The following is a 21,181-nucleotide window of genomic DNA, read 5'->3' on the forward strand; positions in this document are numbered from 1 at the left end:
TGTCTATGTCTTCCTAATACTGATAAAAGGCGCCGCTACCACCTCCATTTCTAACCACCTGTAACCTGAGGCTGGCTCCTGTGACACATGGTGGAGAGTTGTGTTCAACCGACACGAAGCCTTAGGCAATACTCAACTCTCCCATCAACTTAGGAAGACATTCGGTTTGACACCCGGAAATCCCACAAAACACAGGAAATACCTGGTAAGCGAGGAGAGGACCTTATTAAAAGTAGTTCAACAAAAGCTTTGATAATAAAGGCAAGATGTTAATGGATATTAGTGTTCACCAAGTCTGCTAGGAAGACTGGATTAAACTGATCATACAAGAACCTGCTTTGGATCACAAAAACCCCTTTAAAACATCCTATTTCCATGGTTAAGAATGATACACTGGCCACAGAATGGGTAAACTTGGTTGATAAAACAGTTCATTGCCTTCTTGGTGGCATTGGAAGATGAGTGTGAGGTCTATTTTTCATGCACACATTTTCTAATTTTTTTTGTATTTAAGACTAGGTGACAATTCTAATGACCATTAACGAGGAAGAGGCTCTGCCAAAGGAGCTGGAGTTGAGGGCTGGAGAGATGGCTCAGCTGATGAGGACCTGGCTTAAATTCCAATACCCGTATAAAAGCTACGTACCGTGGTGCGTACCTATAACACCAGAACCAGGAGGCAGAGGCAGGCTACCCCGGCTTGCTGGCCAGTCAGTCCAGCTGAATTAGTAAGTATAAGTTTCAGTGAGAGGCCCTGAATTGAACCATAGGATGGAAGGGCTGGAGAGATGACTCAGCTGATGAAGAGCTCAATGTGCAAGATGAGGACCTGACTTAAATTCCAATACCCGTATAAAAGCTACGTACCGTGGTGCGTACCTAATAACACCAGAACCAGGAGGCAGAGGCAGGCTACCCCGGCTTGCTGGCCAGTCAGTCCAGCTGAATTAGTAAGTATAAGCTTCAGTGAGAGGCCCTGACTTGAACCATAGGAGGGAAGGGCTGCAGAGATGACTCAGCAGTGAACAGCACTTGTTGCTCTTGCTTAAGATCTGGATTTGATTCCTGAGCCCCCACGTGGCAGCTCATAACCACGTGTAATTCTAGTTCCAGGCGATCTAATGCCCACTGGTCTCTGTGGGCAACAGGCATTCATGAGTATGCTTCGATGCATGCAAGCAAACACTCACATTCTTTCAATTTTTTTTTTTTTTAAATATTAAAAGAAAAAGATGGCGAGTGATTGAAAAAGACACCTAACATTGATATCTGGTTTCTATATGCACACAGTACATGAACATGCATCTGGCATGTGTGCATACACACACTCATCATGCATATGAACATCATCAATCTCTCTCTTTCTCTGTCTTTCTCTGCCCAGACATATCCGCACATAGCAGCTGAAGTTATCCACTGGATAGCTTACCGTTTTGCCTCTGGCTCCCTTGGGGCCAGCCTCTCCTGGATCCCCAGGATCCCCAGTTTCACCCTAAATAAATATATTAAAATTAAAAGAAGAATTATTATTGAAATCAAATACAGATGTCACAGAGGCATATCTATGTTTGTAAATTGACTCAGATGTCAAGTCATACACATTTTGCCTTGTGTTGCTCTCTCCACACCACACCATGCCATCACTGGCCCATGGGTCAGTCTTCCAGACCAGAACTCAGGCTCCTTGGAGAACTAAGTACTCCTTTTGTTTGATCTTCTGACCTTGCCACAGGGTCTGACATTTACAGAGTTCAGTAAAATTTTCCAGGGGAATGAAAGCACGGAGGTGGAGGTTATCATTGCTGACTAGTCACGTGACAGCAGTTTCTACAAACACACTGGGAAAACTCAAGCCAGGTAACATCTCAGCATCTGCTTTATTTCTCTACATTTTACTTCCCTTTAAGGCAGCGGTTCTCAACCTGTGCATGGTGACCCCTTTGGGGGACTGAACGACCCTTTCACAGGGATGGCCTAAGACCATTAGAAACCACAGATATTTATAATCCATGTTAGGAAGTAACAATGAAAATAATTTTGTGGTTGGGGTCACTACAGCATGAGGAACTGAATTAAAGAGTCACAGCTCTAGGAAGACTGAGAACCACTGCTTAAGCAATGAAGAAAATAGGGAAGGAGAATATTTGAGGAAAAAAACGTTCAAAATGATTATCTTTCTCCCTTTACAATTAAAAAAATTTAAAGTGGAATATTTTTAAAGTTCTTGTATTCATAAACAAACAGATCATATTAAACTTGATAGGAGTGACCGAACTCTTCCCTAGGATACCCCACCCTGCGGTGGAATATTTACTTCTCATCAACTGTCCTAAGATAGAGTCCCCAGCCCTGGACTGAGAAGTGCACGTACCTTTGGTCCACTTTCTCCAGGGAATCCTTCTTGTCCCTGCAGTCAACAACAGAGGAAATCAATACATACACACTCAGCTCAAGTAGGTTTACATTGACTGTAATTCTACCACCTCCTTTGTTTATATGTCTGTGCATCAAGGAAGGGCTGAGCCCACTGGAAACTAGGCAGCACTATCGGAGAAACACATTCCAGTTTCTAAATTCGGTTACTCGTGGGTTACATAAGCAAGATGGCAATCTAAGAGGACAGGCAGAAATATTTGAGGAGAAAGTGATCTGGAGAATTACAGTGTGTCTTAGCGTATGTTAAAGAAGAGAGGGTCACTTGGCCATGTGTCTCTGAGTGACAAGTGACCTTTCTCAAGTGGGTTTCGATGGAAAGGTTTAGGAAGTCAACAGAATCCAGACCTGACCATTCATCTTACCTTCCTTTGGCCAGACTCACTGAAGAGCTTTCCTACCTGTAGTGGGTAGCCATTCCTGCTTTGACCTGGAAATACCACCCCCTTTGAGGCTTTGGTAACTGTCACGCCTACAAGGCGGAGCCGAGAGAGGACCCTGAAGACCCAAGATCCGGAGGAGGGAGCTCTCTTGGTTCCTGGACCCTGGACTCGGGAGACCAGCTCCAGAGAACATCGGCAGACTGTTCTACACCTTTCCCAGACCCTGTAACCTATCCCTTCACTTGTAAGTTACCCCACAAAATAAGCCTCCCTTTTAACTATGCGGAGTGGCCTTAATAATTTCACCAATACCTACCCTCATCTGATAATGAATGTTATGTTACCTAAAATAAAGTCTCTTCTCTTTTGTACATGCATGTGTGTGTGAAGGGATGCACACTCATGGGTGTGCCAGTAGAGACCAAGAGTATGTCATGTGTCTTCCTCTGTCACTCTCAACATCTTAGTTTTGAGACAGGGTCCCTCACTGAACATGGAACTAGGCTGGCCAGCAAGCTCCCAGGATTCAGCCATCTCTACCCCACGCCCGCCATGCTGGGATTAAAAGCATCACAATCACAGCCAGCATTTCCACGGGTGCTAGGGATTTGAACTTAGGTCTTCTTGTTTTCATGGAAAGCACTCTTACCACAGAGCCATCCCTCACCCCCTAATTTTTTTATTTTTTAGCATTTTTAAAGCTTTTGATGAACACCTATTATCACCAGTGGTAAGGGAGTGACATGAATTTACACATACAGAGAGCATCAATCAACCTCCTGATCTTCTTCCCGACTTCCCAACTTCCAATTATCATTAATCTATAAAAAAGTAAAGCTTTTCTGATGTAAAAAAAAATCTTTATATATAGGATGCATATAAAATTCAAAAGGCAAAAAGAAGAAAAACCACCTGAGTCTTCCTACCCGGAGCTGTTCTAGATCCCTGTTCTAGCTCCTTCCAGCTTTTAAAAACGCATTTTAGGCACTACTGGAGTAAGTGTTCTTCTAAGTATATTGTGAGTCTTTACTTCAAGTTTTTATGTACCAATTGTAAACAGAGGTCTGGGAAGATGGCTCAGTGGATATGGTGCTCAGTCTGCAAGCAGAGGACTCTGATCCCTGGCACCCTAGTACCGGTGGATAGAAGCAGAATAATCCCAGGGGATCAATGGCCAGCCCAGCCCATCAGAGAATTCCATGTTTAGTGAGAGATCCTGTCTCCAAAAATAAGGTAGGATGGGATAGAGGAAGACCCACCCCCAGTCCTGCTCAGCCCTGCCCCACCCCACTACCTGTTAACATCTGGCCTCCACACTCACATATGTGTGCACATGTGGTCCCCCATGTTCACACACATTTTTATAATAAACTTCATATGTATTAATTTTATAGACAGTCTATGTTCAATGTCACAGGCTATTAAATATTTCCTTTTCTGTGGAATACTGTTTTCAATTATTCTATGTTCTAATGAACATTACTAAAATTCTTCATTTTTTAGTTTTAATTTTTCAAAAATCTTTAGCAGTTGTGGTTTTTTCTCCCAATACCATCTGGGATCATCCCCATGGGACTCCATTATTGTACACTGATCCTTTCTACTATTTTAGACTACTCTTCTACTAATGATTTCATTATCTCTCAGATCTTTATCATGGATCTCTCTCTAACTTTTGTTTATATTTTCTTGGCATTTTGTAATAATAATTGTGTATTTTTCATGATGATTATATGTGTACACATACATAAGCATGGTTGTATGGGGGTCTGTACATGTGCATGTGTGTACATGCATGTAGACAATGGCAGAGAAGAACCTTGGGTGGTAGTCTTCAGGTGCCTTGGGCCTTTATTTTGAGACAGGGTCTCCACTGGCCTTGAACTTTACCAAGTAGGCCAGACTAACTGGCCAGCAAGTTCTGGAGGTGTACCTGTTTCTGTCTCCCATCACCACTGAGATTATATGTATCCACTACCACACCACTGTTTACGTGGGTTCTAGGGACTGAATTCAGGAACTCATGCTTACAAGGCAATGCTTTACTTACTGAACCATCCTCCCAACCACTTATCATAGTTTTAAAGTCGTTATTATTAGCATATCAAAATGACTGGCTTTAGTCAACTTACTTATTTTCAGGCATTTACATATCCAGTAACAATATAATCATTTTTATTTTTAAGTTACCATTTGGGCAAATGCATTAAGAAAATGCTACAAAATTTCTCACTAATAGCTGAAGCAATCATAACATTAGGAAGACAAAGTGTGAGACAGCTCCTGAGTGAGGCTCCACACAGAACCTCTAAGATTAAAGGCAGTTCAAGCTGGAGCATGCCAGGCCATGTCCCATAGCCACAACATCACAGGGAAACACAGATGATTCATTTTTAATTCTCCATTTTCACCTGCCCCTGGAACCCTGACATGATTCTCTACCAGACTGCCCACAGGACATCAACAAGTGAGCTATCAAATAGATTTTCAGTTGGACCAGACTAATTATATATTGCCTTCTTTCTCTTAACCATGGCAAGCCAAACAAGCAAGCAAAAGCATAGAATAGGTTACCCCAGCTTTAGGGGATAACTTACCTTTGATCCTTTGCGGCCAATGCTGCCATATCCCGGGCTGCCGTCGTCACCCTGTAAGCAAAGCCACTAACCATGCACATCCAGACTAGAGATGGAGGGGGGCTTATTACAGGAGGACATGACTGATAGATTTTGGGGGTTCATCAGGGACAACTAGGAAGCAGGGTCCTCTAGCTGGATGAGTGACAGGGACACTAATGATGGTGTTAAAGCTCCTGAACAATAGAATTAACAATTACAGCTATTCTGTAGTTGTTGTGAGCATCAAAAGAATAAGCTGGGCATCCTGTAAACTTTCAGAAGTACGCAGCATGATGACCCAACTCTTTGGAGAGCTTCTGTACATTAATACTTTAGCTCAAATCCATTTTCAGTTCACTGAACAAAACAAGCCACGGCAAACTGCCCACACATTGGCTACTACTGTCCAATGCTTGTAGAAGCCCTGGGCAATGGTGAAAGGATGGAATGGTCTCAGATAAAGAGGTCCTGAAAACAAAAGGTCAGAAGAGGTCACGGGAAGATGCTACATAGAAAGCTTAGTCTGTTTTACCATCTCATCCCAAGAGCATCTTGTCTGTGGCTCCGGCTACCTTGGAAAAGCTGGTCAATCAGAAATGTCTGTGATGCCTGTCTCAGTTACTGCTAGAACACTCTAAGGCTAGACTGAGACCGAGTCTTTAAAGCTCTTCTGAGCATCCCTCAGGGATGCAGCGCAGACATCTTTTTGCTGCGGTATGAATTGTGTCCTCCATAGGCCATGTGTCTGAACACTTGGTCCCCAGCTGGTGGTACTTTTCAAGAGGGTGGTGGAATCTTTGTGGGTGGAGCCTTGGGGGAAGCCATCCATTAGGAGCAGACCCACTTCCCGCTCATTCTCTGCTTCCTGGCAGCAGAAGTCATGTGTCATGTGTCACTGCCTATTTGCCTTCCCAGCCATGCTGGATCGAGCCCTCTTGAACTCTAACCAAAAGAAACCTTTCTTTTCCTGTTACTTCTTATCAAGTATTTGGTCCCAGCATAGAGGAAAGTAACTAGTTCACTACTGAAGTAAAAGGTTCCAAGGTCCTGGTCAAAAGTAGTGAAAACCAGCCTACCTGCAGGCCCCGAGGACCTGGAAAGCCAGCAGCTCCCTTTCCCCCGAGGTCTCCAGGCTCTCCCTGTTCAATAGAAAAATGGAACAGGTCCTAAATCAGTTGTTCTGTTAGAGACAGGATCTCCTTCTGAGTCCCAGGTTGATTGTGAATTTGCAGCAGTCCTCCTACCCAGCCCTTCAGTGCTAGGATTCCAGGTGTGAATCAGCACGGCCGACTTCCACTAGATGGTTTGTGTGATGGCAAATCAGAAATGATGGCAAGGGCACCGTTAAAGTCCCACGTGTCATGGCAATGGGCTTGTATTCAGGCTTGCGTACTGTACAAATGACAGGTAAGGAATGGCTGTGGCTGACCAAAGAGCTGGCCTCCATCTACCACCGATGTCTCAGAAAGTCTGATGTATTGTTGAGGGTAGTTCACCATCTTAGACACTCAGTACCATGAAAATGTCCCCATCCTGATCCAGGAAGGAATCTCTCTACTGTTAAAAAAAAAAAAAAAAAAAAAAACTAGAAAAATTGTTTCCCACAATGACCTGTGCAAATCACTCAGCTATGAGGACAGCAGATGTATTAGCCTAGAGACCCGAGTGTAGATCAGCAAAGACAAGTAGAGTGTGGCTTATGAACCAATCTCAGCAGTGTGTGGGGAAACCTCAGCTACTTGGGAAAATGCTCATGGGGTTATGAAGGAAGATGAGCTCCCTTTTTAAGAAAACATTGCATTTAGAATAGTTTCAGATATACAGAAAGAACGGTTGCACACAGAGAGAGTCCCCAGCATCCCACACTTCTACCTCCCCCATTGCTGACCTATTAGCCGCAGTCATTCATGCTCACACAATGAACAACCAATACTGATTCACTGTACTCCCCAAACCCATTCTTTAGTCTCTTGGTTTTTCCTACTATTTGCTCTTGGTTCCAGGTACCCAAGAGTTTCCCAATTGCGATGTCTCCATAGATTCTTCCAGACTGGGATGGTTTAACAGACTTTTGTTTTTGAATGACCTTGACAGCACACATCCATTGAAACACACACACACACACACACACACAACACACACACACACACACACACACATTCTTCATCCAAAGAGAAGTTTTATTCCGTGGCATCATTTCCCTTACAGCATACCCCAGGACACAAAGCCAGTATGGTTCCTCTTTCAAATTGTCACTTTCTGACCATTCTTGACACACCACATGCCCCAGAGCCCCTCCTTCTGGAAGGTGCCTGTCCTGGTTACCCTTGTATCTTATTACACAAACCAATGAACTGTCTTCACATCGCTCCCTGCTCTCCTCTATCACAGGCTCTCCCTGGCACTTCTCCAATACAAAGGCCGAAGTGTATGCCTCAAATTCACTCCAGCAGGAAATCCCTCCACTCTATGAAAAGCTTCTCGGTCTGCCTCACACTTTCATTCCCCTCCTTCCCCTTCTCCAATCGTTAACACCCTGCTGTCTCCCCTGCCACTGAAAACACACTCCAAGCTTTTCTAGACAATGGCAGGCCCAAGCAGAGACATCCTTTTCTCCCCTTTAAAGGAGGAATTCCCTGTCCGCGCTGATGGCTGCTCTGCATCCCTGTCTGCACCGACACAGTGTTCATCGCCTGGTAGTGGTCTCCTTCCTTTCTCCTGTCCGAGGGGCCACTCTGGGGCCTCATCTGCAGAGCCTCTTGGCCACCACATGTGATGGCTCTTTCCTGAATTTTTCTGTGCGGGTTGATCGTCTCCCTTCCTTTCCCTTCCTTCCCCAACCTTGTCTTGTGTGTCCTTTATGCTTCTTCTAAACAGGCACCATTAAAAGTTCTTTTCATCTGTATGATGCGGAAGCCCACATCTCCAAGCAGGCCTAGCTCTCGCCTCCAGCCTCAGAGCCCAAGAGTCCCTCCATCCTCCCACTCGCCCTTCCTCACAACCTTCTGCAGGTGTGATGGGATCACAGTTATGTCGGAATCCCTGGATCATCTCGCCCTTTCCCTCTGCCCCAGCTATCTCAGAAGAGCTGTGTGGAACCATCACACATTTAGTTTTCATCCTGTTAAATGCCCCAGTCACTGCTGGTCTTGGAGGCAGTGAGAGGGACCGACTAGTCTCCTTATTTCCAAGCTCTCAGCCTTCAAAAAATAAAACCAGAACAGTCTACACTAGGATGTCCACTTAGTATCTCCCAAGGGTCTGGCTGTGTCTACACAACCCCTTCAGAACAGGTAGACAATGCTGTACTAGTGGCTGAAGATTCAACCACACACTACATTGCTCTTGATGTGCCTACATAATTTTTCACACAAATAATTATTCTTCAAAATAATTTCTCCTAGGATGCTCTAAGTCCCATGTCTTCCTGCCTGTTCCTCCCTCCTCCCCCCATTCCCCCTCTCTGCTTCTTCAAAGTGTTTATCTTCTAAAGGCCTCTCAGAGCTTGGATCTTCTTTGATGTCTCCTTTTCCAGCACGGAAATACTCCTAACTACTCTACTCAAACCTCAATTTCAGCCTCTTACTCTCTGTCTTCTTTATGCCATAGATTGCTGTCTTCAAGATATTCTAAATTCTCTGGGCCTGATTTCATGCCCCATGTATCAGAGCTCCTAGAATTGCATTCATTCATAAATACTAAGTTCTTGATCCAGGCCAGGCACTGTTTTAAGCACTAGAGACACATTGGTGAGGCAAAGACCCTGCTTTCCTGTACTCGGCTTCCCAGGACAACAGAAGCCTGAGCTTTAAAAGGTCCTTAGCAAAGGTTCACATGAGAAGGAGAGAACAAGAGAGGTAGGAAGGATGGGATGGTGCAGAGAGGATGGAGAGGGCGGGAAGGCCTTGCCAGAGCTGCCTTCCTCCCGAGATCTGTCAGTTGGATGGGGTGTAGCCCTTCATGCAATTATGCTGAGCTGGAGTCCCTGACTTCATCTCGGTCCACACCCAGTTCCTTAGAGATTTCTGGCTCTCCAAGAATCAAGCCAGAGCTTAGGGGCAACAAGATGTGTTTTCCTTTGTGTTGAAAGGGCTCTGGCTCATCCAGCCAGCCACAGCTCTCTCGGGTAGCACAAACTCGACCGTTGGAGGGGCTGTATTAAAGAATGTGACCTACTTTATTTCCTTGGCTTCCCAAATGGCCCTGATTCCCCGCTTGTCCTCCGGGTCCTGGAGGCCCCTGGAACGAAACAAGGATGGCAGATACAATGAGACAAAACGCAGTTTTCTCTTAACACTTTTACATGTCTTATGGAACATGAAGTACAGATGGGAGAGGAGTTATGAGCTGAGCTGATCCCGCTCTGGAAAAAATATTGCGGCTGTCAAATAAAGACTAGTAAATAAAAAAATTAATAAAGTAACCCTGTCCAGATGTGGTCTAAATGATTACACTTCCTTGTGAGTCTCTGTGTCCAAACAGAGTCTATGTTCCCACTGTTTTGCTCAAGGAACAGATGTTGCTGAAGTGTCTAACATTTCAAGAAAGCTTTCCAAAGGACATTGGCCTTCAAAGAATGCTTTCTACAACAGGCAAGGGCTGGTGTGTGTGTGTGTGTGTGTGTGTGTGTGTGTGTGTGTGTGTGTGTTTATCTTCATTTGCAAACTATGGGATGTACATTAGAAAGATCAAAAAGTTTTACTAAAATTGACTAGCATTGTAACAAAAGTGTGTTCAGGGGGCACAGGATAAAGATTCTGAAATGGTTTTTAGAAAGTGCTAGAAAACAGAAGTGCCATCTTTGTGTCCTAGAACAGGACCTGCCACTAGGAAGCACTTACTGTAAATACTTGCCCAATTAGTAAAAGGGGTGAGTCCATGGACCATCCAACCTAGATCTTGCAGGATGGTGAAACCTGACAATTACAACATGGATTACATGTTGTTCTGTGTCTAGCAGGGTTTCCCTCAAAATACGAACCACATTTCGTGCCACAGGCTGCCTCTTTTCAGGTTGGAGAGGTGATTTGGTGGGTAATGGTGCTTGCTACCAAGCCTGGGGACCCAAGTTCAATTCCTGGAATGCACATGGTAGCAGAGAACCAGTTCCTCCAGTTGGCTCTCTGGTGTTTACACATAGATTGTGGTGTGTACATGTGTGTACTCTCACACAAACAAATAAAAGTAAGAAAATGTATCTGTTCAATTAGGCAATATAGACACAATATTGCAGTAATAAAAATATTCATACAGCCCTCACTATGCAAGTAATAGTTGCAAGCATTTACATCTATCAAACCATTTAATTTTCACAACATCCAATGAGGTAGCTGCTATGACTGTTCTTTTGCAGGAGATACGTCCATTGTTAATTGTCCAAGGTCACACAGATAAGATATAAAGGTATAAGCCTGGAACCAGGCCCAGGCAGCCTGGCTCCAGATTCGATGTCTAGGACTACTATGCCACCATCTGTGAAGACAACAGAAATCCTCCATCTTCTCCACATTTCATGGAACAGTCCACCTTCCTCCCATGACTCTCCTCTCCCCTTTCCTCCCCACCCTGTCAGTTTTTTTGAAGCATAGTTTTAAGTAGCTAAGGCTTGAACTCCTAATCCTTCCACCTCTACTTCTTTTAGAAAATTAGCATTGATTTGCATATGTTGGTCTTTGACAACTTCATACATGAGCATAATGTAGTCTGATTATTCTCATCATCCCCACCCCTCTTCCCCCCCCCCAACCCCCGTCAACTCCTCTTTCCTACAAACCTCTTTTCCTCATTCCCTTTTGGTTTTGTGATCCACTGAGTTTAACCAAGGCCATTGGAATGATCACAAATGTGAAACCATGCAGTAGAGAGCCTGGCGGGTTCACCCTACCTCCCCCTCTTGAGTGCTGGTTCTACAGAGAAGAATGTCAGTTCTTGGCTAATTCTAACCTGGTTGGTGTGCATGCTACTAGTGTTATTTAACTAACAACACATATTCAAAGAACAGTTACATCCCCAAGTAAGATTAATATTTTGGACCTAGTTTTCCACTTTATTTCCTAGCATTTGGAGATTTTAGAGAAGGGACTTAAGGGCAATAAAAGATGGGACAAAAGGTGGCACAAAGGAATCTGTCGTTCCTTTCAAAAATATCTTCCTAGGCATAGTACTTCGGCTTTTTTTCTTTTTATCACAGACACATACTGGCTGGATTAGCACATTCCATTTATGCAGAACACTGAGTACTGCGTAACTTAATAAGCCTCTCGTATGCCATCAATACAAATCGCATGCCCTTTCAAGATATGAGTCCCAAGGAAAGCTTTCAAGCCTGCTGTTAGAAAACACTCTTCTACCGGAGGGCTCCCCGTGTGCCATAAAAGAATACGAGACCTATGGCAATGGGTCTGGAGAGCCAACAAAGAGCAGCACTCTCCTGTGCGTCTGGCCGTGTTTGTCTCCGTGGATTTCCTCTGGAAACAGCAATCTAGAAATCCCATTCATCATGTCCCAAACACAGAAAATTCCACTTGTCTTTAAAACTGCCTTTTAACCAGCCAACAAGCATGGAAATTTCATAAAAACCATGCAGAAGAAGAAAGGCAGGTTTTCCAGCCAGACAAATGGAAGTGGAGGTAGAGAGACAGGGTGCCTTTGACTAACTGGCAATGCCAAAGGCTGGATGATTTATGACTGTGCCACATCTTGCCAAAGCGAGATTAAAGGGTCCCATGAACAAAGGTGTCCTGCGCGGAACATGGAAGAATTACTCCACTAACAGTCTTGGATACCATTTTGGATCCTAGAGCAAAAGAAGACCAAGGACTTTGGATTTCAACTCATCTACATATCCACATCAATATTTGATATCAACAGATGAGATAATGACCTGATATTCATCTTTCTTTGTACTTACTAATATTTTTAAAAGAAAAATCTCCATTGTGGTGCCAGCTGGCTTTTAATGATTCAAAGATGTGAATACAGAAGAGTTTTTACCACTAGTTTAATTCTGCTATGAAATTATGAAATTTTCATGCATTTGGAAAGAGCACTTTTATCAAAACCAAGAATAAACATCATCACGAGCAGTCATGAATGTACTTTAAAACAGTATGTCATGGCATACAACTTTATGCCAACAGCCTCTTAAATATTCTCATGATGAGCACAGCCACTTAAATGCTGGGCCCTGCCCAGTTTAACTAATGGATGCAAAGCAATGCATTCCCTTGATACTGCTAACAGTGGAGGGTGAAAGTCCCAACCAGGTCTCGTTCATTCATTTACTGCTTCATTCATTACACAAATGTATTGAGCTCTGCTGGGCCAGGTCCTATGGACCCAGGCTCTGGGGATTCAGCATAAGCAAGACGCTAACATGGATGGAGCTTACAACCTGTAAAAAGAGACCAATAAATACATATATACTACTTTAGCCACAGACAGAGAAGACCACACAGGGCCTTGTACTAAACGTGTGGTCCAGACCTGCAGCATCAGCACCAACTGGGGACTCACTGAACATGCAGAATCCCAAGCCTTGATCTAGGCCCCCTTAGGACCTGCATCCTAACACACTCTACTAGAGATTCTTAGAGCACTTTGAAATAGGAGAAGTGTGGTTATTGGGTAGTCATTTCCAACCCTGGTGTTATCTGAGGAGAATTTAGAATTATCAATACCATGTCTTCACTTGCAGAGATTCTCAGAGTCAGAGTAGGGTTCCAGGTGATAAAATGGTTTGGTCTCTCCAGGAGATTTTAATTTTAAAAAAATGAGGGTTTTGGATCCCCAAAAGCTGGAGTTACAGGAGGTTGTAAATGTGAGTCCTTGGGAAGAGAATTAGCAAGTACTCTTAACCACTAAGCCATCTCTCTAGCTCCTCCAAGAGGTGAAGTAGGCAACTCCAAGTGGCTTGTGAGGAGGAAGTGATGTGATGTGTCAACATAGCACAGAGGAGAAATTGTTAAGACTGAGAAGCAGAGGCAGGAGGTCTCTCGAGAGGGGATCCTCTGCCTCTTCTGTAGTCTGTATGGCAAGGGACCAGCGGATGGTGCAGCTGCCTCTTCTCACACTCAAGTCACACTTCATACACTTAGTGTGCAGGCTGTGTGTGATTCACCTTTAGAGACAAAACCACTAAAGCATCCTCCTTAAAGCCAAGGTCAAGGCCAGACGCAGTTGCTTTCTCCTTACGCACCTGAGGGCCTTTCATTCCCAGAACTCCCTTTTCTCCTTTCTCACCAGGCTCTCCTCTTGGGCCCTAAACACACAGAATCAAAGTGTTAGTTTCCCTTTTAGTGAGAACGCTTCAACATTAAACTTGCACATTAAAAATCAAATGCTAAATCAAGGTAACATAGAAACTGGTCAGGGAGACAAATTATGCTGTGGCTACTGTGTAGGTCTCAGGGTTCTTCTTCATCTTCGTAGGAACACCACAGGACAGTCCAAAATTGAGGTGGTGGAGCCCATAGAGCCAAAGGGAGTGGGGCCTGGAGGAAACACCCTAAAGCTGAGATTTCCAGCACTTGTAACTGTCCTCAGTCTTCATACTCAGAAGCCATATGCTTTTTATGTGAAAAATGTTTTTCTTAATCATGTAAGTCTGAAACTAGAACCTTTAAATCCATTTAATATTCAATAACCACAACCAAGATGGGCCATAAAGAAGATACATTCCATAGCAAGATGAAATTTAGGTATTTCTGCTTCTGGAATATTCTATTGTCTATGTACTATGGCTTCCATAGGTTGCAGAGAAACTTTCTTCATGTGCTGTATTTGGTATTTTGCTCCATTTTAAATTGTGCTGTAAATAAAAAAGGTCCATAAACTGAGAGAACAAATGCTCGCTGTGATTTGCACAGCATGAGATAAAGGCAGTCAATTTATTGAGATGCTTTCTGACGATCCCAACGGCAAAGATTTCTCACTCTAAAGTAAGAAAATTGAACCTTCCTCATCTGGCACGTAATGACAAATAAAAGCAATCAAGCCAGAGAGAGGGAACAGTCTGATGGGAAGGCTGTTTACCATGCTGAAATCTTGGCGACATGTCACCAAGTGTCTCTCTGATGTTTTGATGTATTTTCTCCAACTTCCGTCCACAAACTGCCAATATATAATGCCTTTATTTTTAAGTACTTGCTTTAAAACCTTGAAAAATAGCACCAATGACTGTCCTGCCTAAGCCAAACAGTGCACCTGTTTTTTCATACATTCAAAACCAAGTTTAGAGAGGAAAAATACTATTTTTCGGTCTGATTTCTACCTCTTCCCCCCTCCCCTCCCTCTCTCCCACCCCATCCCTTTCCCTCCATGCTGAAGACTTAACCCAGGGCCCATGTACGTATGCTGTATGCTTTCTACCACTGAGTTACATCCCAGCCCAGCTTCTTTCCTCCTTCTCAGCATGTGCTCCCTTCCTGTCTCTCTGCTGATCCAGGCTATGCTTTGCCCTCTCTGGTCCACGTGCCTCCCTGCTCACATGACCAGGGCAAAGTGCCAACTACAGCTTGCTCCTTGTAAAGGAAAAAGTGCTGGAGGCAGCTCCCCAGAGAATCGAGCTGGAAAGGACAGGCAGAGGGCCACACTATAGATCACCCTGCTGAAGCCTCCAGCTGCACTTAGAACAAATTTTTCCTTGAGTTGAGCCAATGTTTCAACACCATGGACATGCAGAGATACAACGCTGAACTATTACTGTGTTAAATTGACCACAATCCCCAAATTCAAGGCTCAACATTTTCCTTGGCTCAAGGACTCCTGGATTATCCTAACAATTCTGACCCCACGGGGCTGGCTGCCCAGCCTGTTCATCTCTTTCCACCTCTTGACGAGGACAGAACTCTGATAAAAGAGACAACTATTCTGTGCAAGTCAAGACTCAAAGTTGCTTATTTGTTTTATTAATCTGAACACACTTTCAAGCCTCTGTAGTTCTGCAGGGCCACATGAAGGTTCTAACCAGGTCTATAGATTCTCCATTTGCTCACACACCCATGTGTTCTCTATGTATACCTGAGGGCCCTTAAGTCCTGGTGAACCTTCAAGTCCATCTGGGCCTGGGATGCCTGGATTTCCCTGTAGGGAGTAGAATCAACCTATTAATTTATTAATGCTATCTCTTCACGTGCAAGATTAGAAACTTCTTTTTCAGTGGCAATGAAAAGTCTTTGCAAAAACTGAAGGTTTCTTTTATCCTCAATATCATGGAGCTTCACTCTGGTGTGACCGTGTGACCCAGAGTGGGTTTATCACGAACCCTCATCATGCTTTTAATCTGAGAGTGTGTTCTACAAATATCTAAGCCGCAGCTGCTCTTTCTTAAAGACTGTGCATTCATGAAGCATGGTGTAGGATATACCACCAGAATGCACAAAAGGGATGTGACACAGCTCTCCATTTGTATCCAGTTGTAGACAACTTCCACAGTGTTCTTCGGGTTTATATGGGGTTTTCACACAAATTGTAAGTTGGAGAGGATCACGGAATACAAATGTAAGAAAGGTTACTTAGAGCTTATATTCAAAAGCCAAACAAAATGAAGTTTAACCATTGGACTAAATAGAGTCTTTGATCATTTTCATGTTTAAATGTTTTATAATTTCTTTGAAAATTTTAAATAAAGTACCCCAGTTTTCATTTTGAATTCTTGAAATTGTACCTAATATTTTCTAACAATTTATCTACAACAAATGTCATCAAAAACCAAAAGGTTAAGATGGGAGGAGATATTGCCATGTTCATTCTAGCTCCTTGATTGGACATGAGTCGTTTATCATCTGAAGTCAAGAAAAAGAAATTATCACTGACCTGTGGGCCTGTGTGTCCCCTTCGGCCTTGAACTACCTAAAATAAAAATATATATAAATAAAATGAAAAGCAGATATTCTCAATTTAGAAAAGATGCTGCATACATAGGATTTCAATTGGTAACAGATGCCTCAAGGCACTGACCTAACTCCCACATTGCGCCAAATCCTTCATTACCCAGTACCTTGTGAAGACAGGCTCTTGCCAACCCTGAATTTCTAGGTAGATAATTGAAATCACCGAGAATACAAAGCCAGAGATACACGGAGGACAGGTTATAGCCCTCAACCCACCTTCACCCAAAGCCAGAGATACACAGAGGACAGGTTATAGCCCTCAACCCACCTTCACCCAAAGCCAGAGATACAGGAGGACAGGTCATAGCCCTCAACCCACCTTCACCCAAAGCCAGAGATACAGGAAGACAGGTCATAGCCTGCAACCCACCTTCACCCAAAGCCAGAGATACAGGAAGACAGGTCATAGCCCTCAACCCACCTTCACCAAAGCCAGAGATACAGGAAGACAGGTCATAGCCCTCAACCCACCTTCACCCAAAGCCAGAGATACAGGAAGACAGGTCATAGCCCTCAACCCACCTTCACCCAAAGCCAGAGATACAGGAAGACAGGTCATAGCCTGCAACCCACCTTCACTAAGCTTGACCAGAGCTGCTCAGTAGCTGCAACACTGACCTGAATTTTCTTTCTTATTTTCCCCCAAGAACTACAAAGTAAGTATGAGATCAGGAATGGACCAGCCAAAGGGCAGGATGCCAGAGGAAAAGCTGAGGCTCGCCTCCAGAAACTCCACAATACTCAGAAGCTCACCAAGCTCAGAATTTAAAGAGCCAAACTAGCTTGATAGAGCCAAGTAATGTGATTAGCTGTCAGAAACCATCTCAAATATTCAACAGTGACTTGATCTACTGTATCAATAAAATACCCAATCCAAACAATATTGTTAAACAGGGAAGGGGAATTTTCATTCTGTGTAAGGTCAAGGTTCAAGGTGCATTCCCAATCAGTAGTCCACAGTTCAGAAAATCAAGAGATAATGACATTTTCCTGTCTGACTTGGTCACTTAGTAAGGTCAGAGCAAAACTCCCATCTAGGGTTCACAAAATTCAACAGCCACCAGACAATACCGTCTCGCTGGAAACTCATGTGAGATATTCTGACAGGCCAGCATTGCTAAGCATATTTCAAACTATGTTGTCATCTAAGGAGCAAAGGGTGTGCATGGGGAAATGTCCCATTTCTTTCAAACAAGAATGAGTCATCTTCAAGGCCCACATTCTCTGTCACAGAAGAAGAAGTCATCATTTTCAAAGGGCTGGAGAGATGGCTTAGCATCTAAGAGCACCCGCTGCTCTTGCCAAGGACCCAGGTTCAGTTCCCAGCTCCCACATCAGACAGCTCACAACTGCCTGTAACTCTGGTTCCCTGAGACTCAACATTTTCCTCCAGCATTAGCAAGCAACTGCATGCATGTGGTTGCGCGCACGCGTGCATACACACACACACACACACACACACACACACACACACACACACCTATAATTTTTTAAAGTTTAAAAAGAATCTGTTTCCTTTAGCACAATGAATTGTCCCAATCCAATTCAATTCCACGTCATTCAGAAAATTACCCACCAGTTGATCATTTCATTCTGAAAACTGTCTGCTACCCTTTGAAGGACAATGGATGGAACCAAGAGAGAATGAAGCATGTGTGCATACTTGGGCTCTCCCCCCACATATTCCCTGAGTCTTTGACCTTGGGAAACGGGTTCACTCTAAGTATTGGGGGAGGATGGATAAATACTACAAACATTTATAAGGCAGGGCACAGCACATGGCTAAGGATGGGAAGACAGTTTCAAAGACAGATCACATCCAGTTGGTCCACTGTGGAAAATCTCCCCAGGGGAAGAGATTTCTTTGCTATTGGTTTCAAGGGATGTGTCCACAGCCTGAGTAGTGACATAAAGGCAGAAAAATAGGAGGTGCAGTAGGTATTGGCAACAAGGGTAAGTTGAGTTAAAAGTGTGAGAGAAGAGGGAAACTCAGGGGGTTACCAGACTGACCAGCTTGTCCCTCACTGCTCAGTTTGTGGTGTAGTTAACATACATGGTTGGAGCAGGCTCCATGTGAATACAACTGATTGCAATGGAGGAGTGAGAAAAATGTCCTATTCTAGCAAAACAAAAATTTACCAGTAGATTTTAAGGTCTGTAGAACAGATCCCCACGCGGAGGATGTTTCTCTACCGCCAGGGTTGGAAACATCAGCATCTGCTCCTGTGTATTAAGATGTTTGCCTTTTGTATGTGCTCACTTGCTTGTGTATATAGATACCCACGTGCAATGCCCACGTGTGAGTGTGTACACCGAGGCTGGAGGGTAGCCTCCAGGGTCGTTCCTTAGGTGTCATTTACCTTGTGTTTTGAGACAGGGTCTCTCCACTGGCCTGAAGCTCACCAGTTAGGCTGGGCGGGCGGGCTGGCTGGCTAGTATCAGAATCTGTTAGCTTTCCTTCTCAGGGCTGGGATTACATGGGTACACCACCACACCTGGCTATGTGACATGGACTCTCAGTCTTCAGGCTTGCCTGCAAGCACATCACTGCCTGAGCCATCTCTCCAGCTCTGCTCCCATGGGACTTGAAGATCTGATTTTGAAAGAGCTCAACAGCATGTATCTCTGGTACCCCTGCCCCGCCCCCTGAGTAAAGACTGACTCCTGTCCCTAGTCATGAGAGTTTAGACCCAATGGAGGAGACAGACTTTAATCTAACAGTGACGTAAGTGAGGGGAACAAACCTGGACAGGCCACCTAGCATGTTTGCTGAGTTAAGCTACAAAGTCACGGGAGAGAGACCTTGGCCAACAGGAGACACAGAAAGCAGACGAGGAATCAGGGCAAATGATTTTGTGGCGTTTGCCTAACATTTTCAAGTGGTTTGCACAGGAAAGAAAACGCAGAATATCGGCAGGGAGCACTCAATGGCTGACTGGCTTCCAGTCATACATCCAGACATCCTAACTCTTCTATAAAGCAAATGTGAGTGGACACATCGAGAGGAAAGTCCCCTCAGGGGACTGGAGAAGAAAATGATGCAAGACAGAGTCCCCAGTTCTGTGGTCCTCTCAGCCTGGCTTTCCGGGTACCAATGAGGACCCTGTTTTCTGATCTCAAACCGAGAGTCCCCAGGAAGCAAGCAGGGTGTTAATGGCAGACACCCATGAATCCTGTTTCTTACTGGCAGGCTCATGTCCCATGATGCTGCCCTGGAGCACTCTGGGAGGCCTGTAAAGAGGTTCCCAGAAGGATGAATGGAGAAAGCACCACCAAAGCAATCTGGACCAAACTGGAAGGAAAGGCTGCTTTGGTCTGAGGCTACAGTTGCTTCTCATTACCCCGGCAGAGGATCCAATCTAATCCTCAGCACAGCCTGGTTCAGAGACGGCCACCCTCCCATTTCCCATCAATGCCTGGGGCTGTGCTTTCTGGCTGTGGGCCTTCCTCCCTGCTTCCCCTACCCAGGCTAGTATCTTAGCCTCCCTCTGATAATAGCTCGTTCACCCGACAGGCCTGCCTCCTTTTCCATTACCTCCTTTCCAGGAAGCAGTTAGCAAAGTCTGGGGGCATTTCTTGTTGGGTGTGCTGTTGGCGCCCAGTGAGCAGAGGTTGAAGGGGAAATGTACATATTTCCATGCACAATGCAGCCCTTCACCACAAGCAATGCTTCAAACGAACACCGCCAGTGCTGGAGTGGAGAAACTTTGCTGTGGTTTACCCCATGGTTCTGAATTCCTGCAGAGAGCTCGAGTACTCAGCGAGTTGCTGGTTCATTGTTGGTGCTGAGTGTTTGTCAAGTGAACAGAGATCACATTGAGTCAGCTGGTATCCATTTCCCTGCATGCCACCCCCCACCCCCACTGCTGGCCACCCTCCAATCACTTGCCAGTTCAGCAGAATTTCATTGCACCAAGGATTCCTCCTTGCTCTCCATCTTCATCTAGATGTTATTTTGCAGGTATACGAAGCACTAGCGATAGAACTGAGAGCTTTGGACACAGTAGACAGGCACTTGGCCACTGAGTTCCCCCGCCACTCCAGCCTAATATCTTCCTATATCTTACTGTTTTAGAAATGACATTCTTTTTCTTTCAAGAAAAATAACTTCATTGCAATTATAAAACCAATAAACCCTTATGAATGCAGATCAAACATAAATGTAAAAGTCATCCCAAAATCTCCAGGCAGAAATAAACATCAGCAGGGCTCAGAGAGATGACTCAGAGGTTAAGAGCACTTGCTGCTCATGCAGAGGACCCAGATTCTGTTCCCAGCACCCACATGGTAGCTCACGACTCTATAACTCCAGCTCTGGGGGATCTGATCCGACCCCCTCTTCTCACCTCTGAGGGCAGCAGGCACAAGCCGCACGCACATTCATAGAGGCAAAACATTTAAAAAATATCTAGACAAAAGAAGTAATCATTAGCTTTTTAGAGCCATGATTCCTGAAACATATGGGATTTTTCTGACAGAATTCTCTACAGTGGCATTTTTATTGAAAAAGGGGTTATGTGATCATGCTATTTTAAATTTCAGTATTGCGCTGAAGAGTTGGGTCAGCTCTTGTTGCTCTTCTAGAGGACCCAGGTTCAGGTCCCAGCCCCCACACAGCAGCTCGCAACCATCTCTAACTCTAGATCTAGGGGATCCGATGCTCTCTGCTGACCTCCACAGGCACTGGCATGAAAGTGGCGCACAACAAACAGACAAAACACCTGTACACATAACAACAACAATAAAATAAATCTAAAAAATGTAAGTAATATATTTAATTTCACTAGAAAAGTAAAAATAAGAGCTTGGGTCCCAACGTCAGCATTTCCGCTCTCCAGCAGATCTCCACTTCCTT

General features: G+C 44.4%; 1 protein-coding gene across 1 annotated transcript in view; it reads right to left on the minus strand.

Annotated features, from left to right (window-relative positions):
* Col6a6 (collagen type VI alpha 6 chain) overlaps positions 1–21,181 on the minus strand; it is a 139,558-nt gene that overhangs the window by 36,469 nt on the left and 81,908 nt on the right. Inside the window, 8 exon segments of the mRNA XM_028869990.2 lie at positions 1,430–1,492; positions 2,372–2,407; positions 5,414–5,464; positions 6,511–6,573; positions 9,611–9,673; positions 13,632–13,694; positions 15,455–15,517; positions 16,250–16,285. Coding sequence (XP_028725823.1) covers positions 1,430–1,492; positions 2,372–2,407; positions 5,414–5,464; positions 6,511–6,573; positions 9,611–9,673; positions 13,632–13,694; positions 15,455–15,517; positions 16,250–16,285 — 438 coding nt within the window.

Source organism: Peromyscus leucopus, chromosome 7, assembly GCF_004664715.2.
Source record: "Peromyscus leucopus breed LL Stock chromosome 7, UCI_PerLeu_2.1, whole genome shotgun sequence".
NCBI lineage: Eukaryota > Metazoa > Chordata > Mammalia > Rodentia > Cricetidae > Peromyscus > Peromyscus leucopus.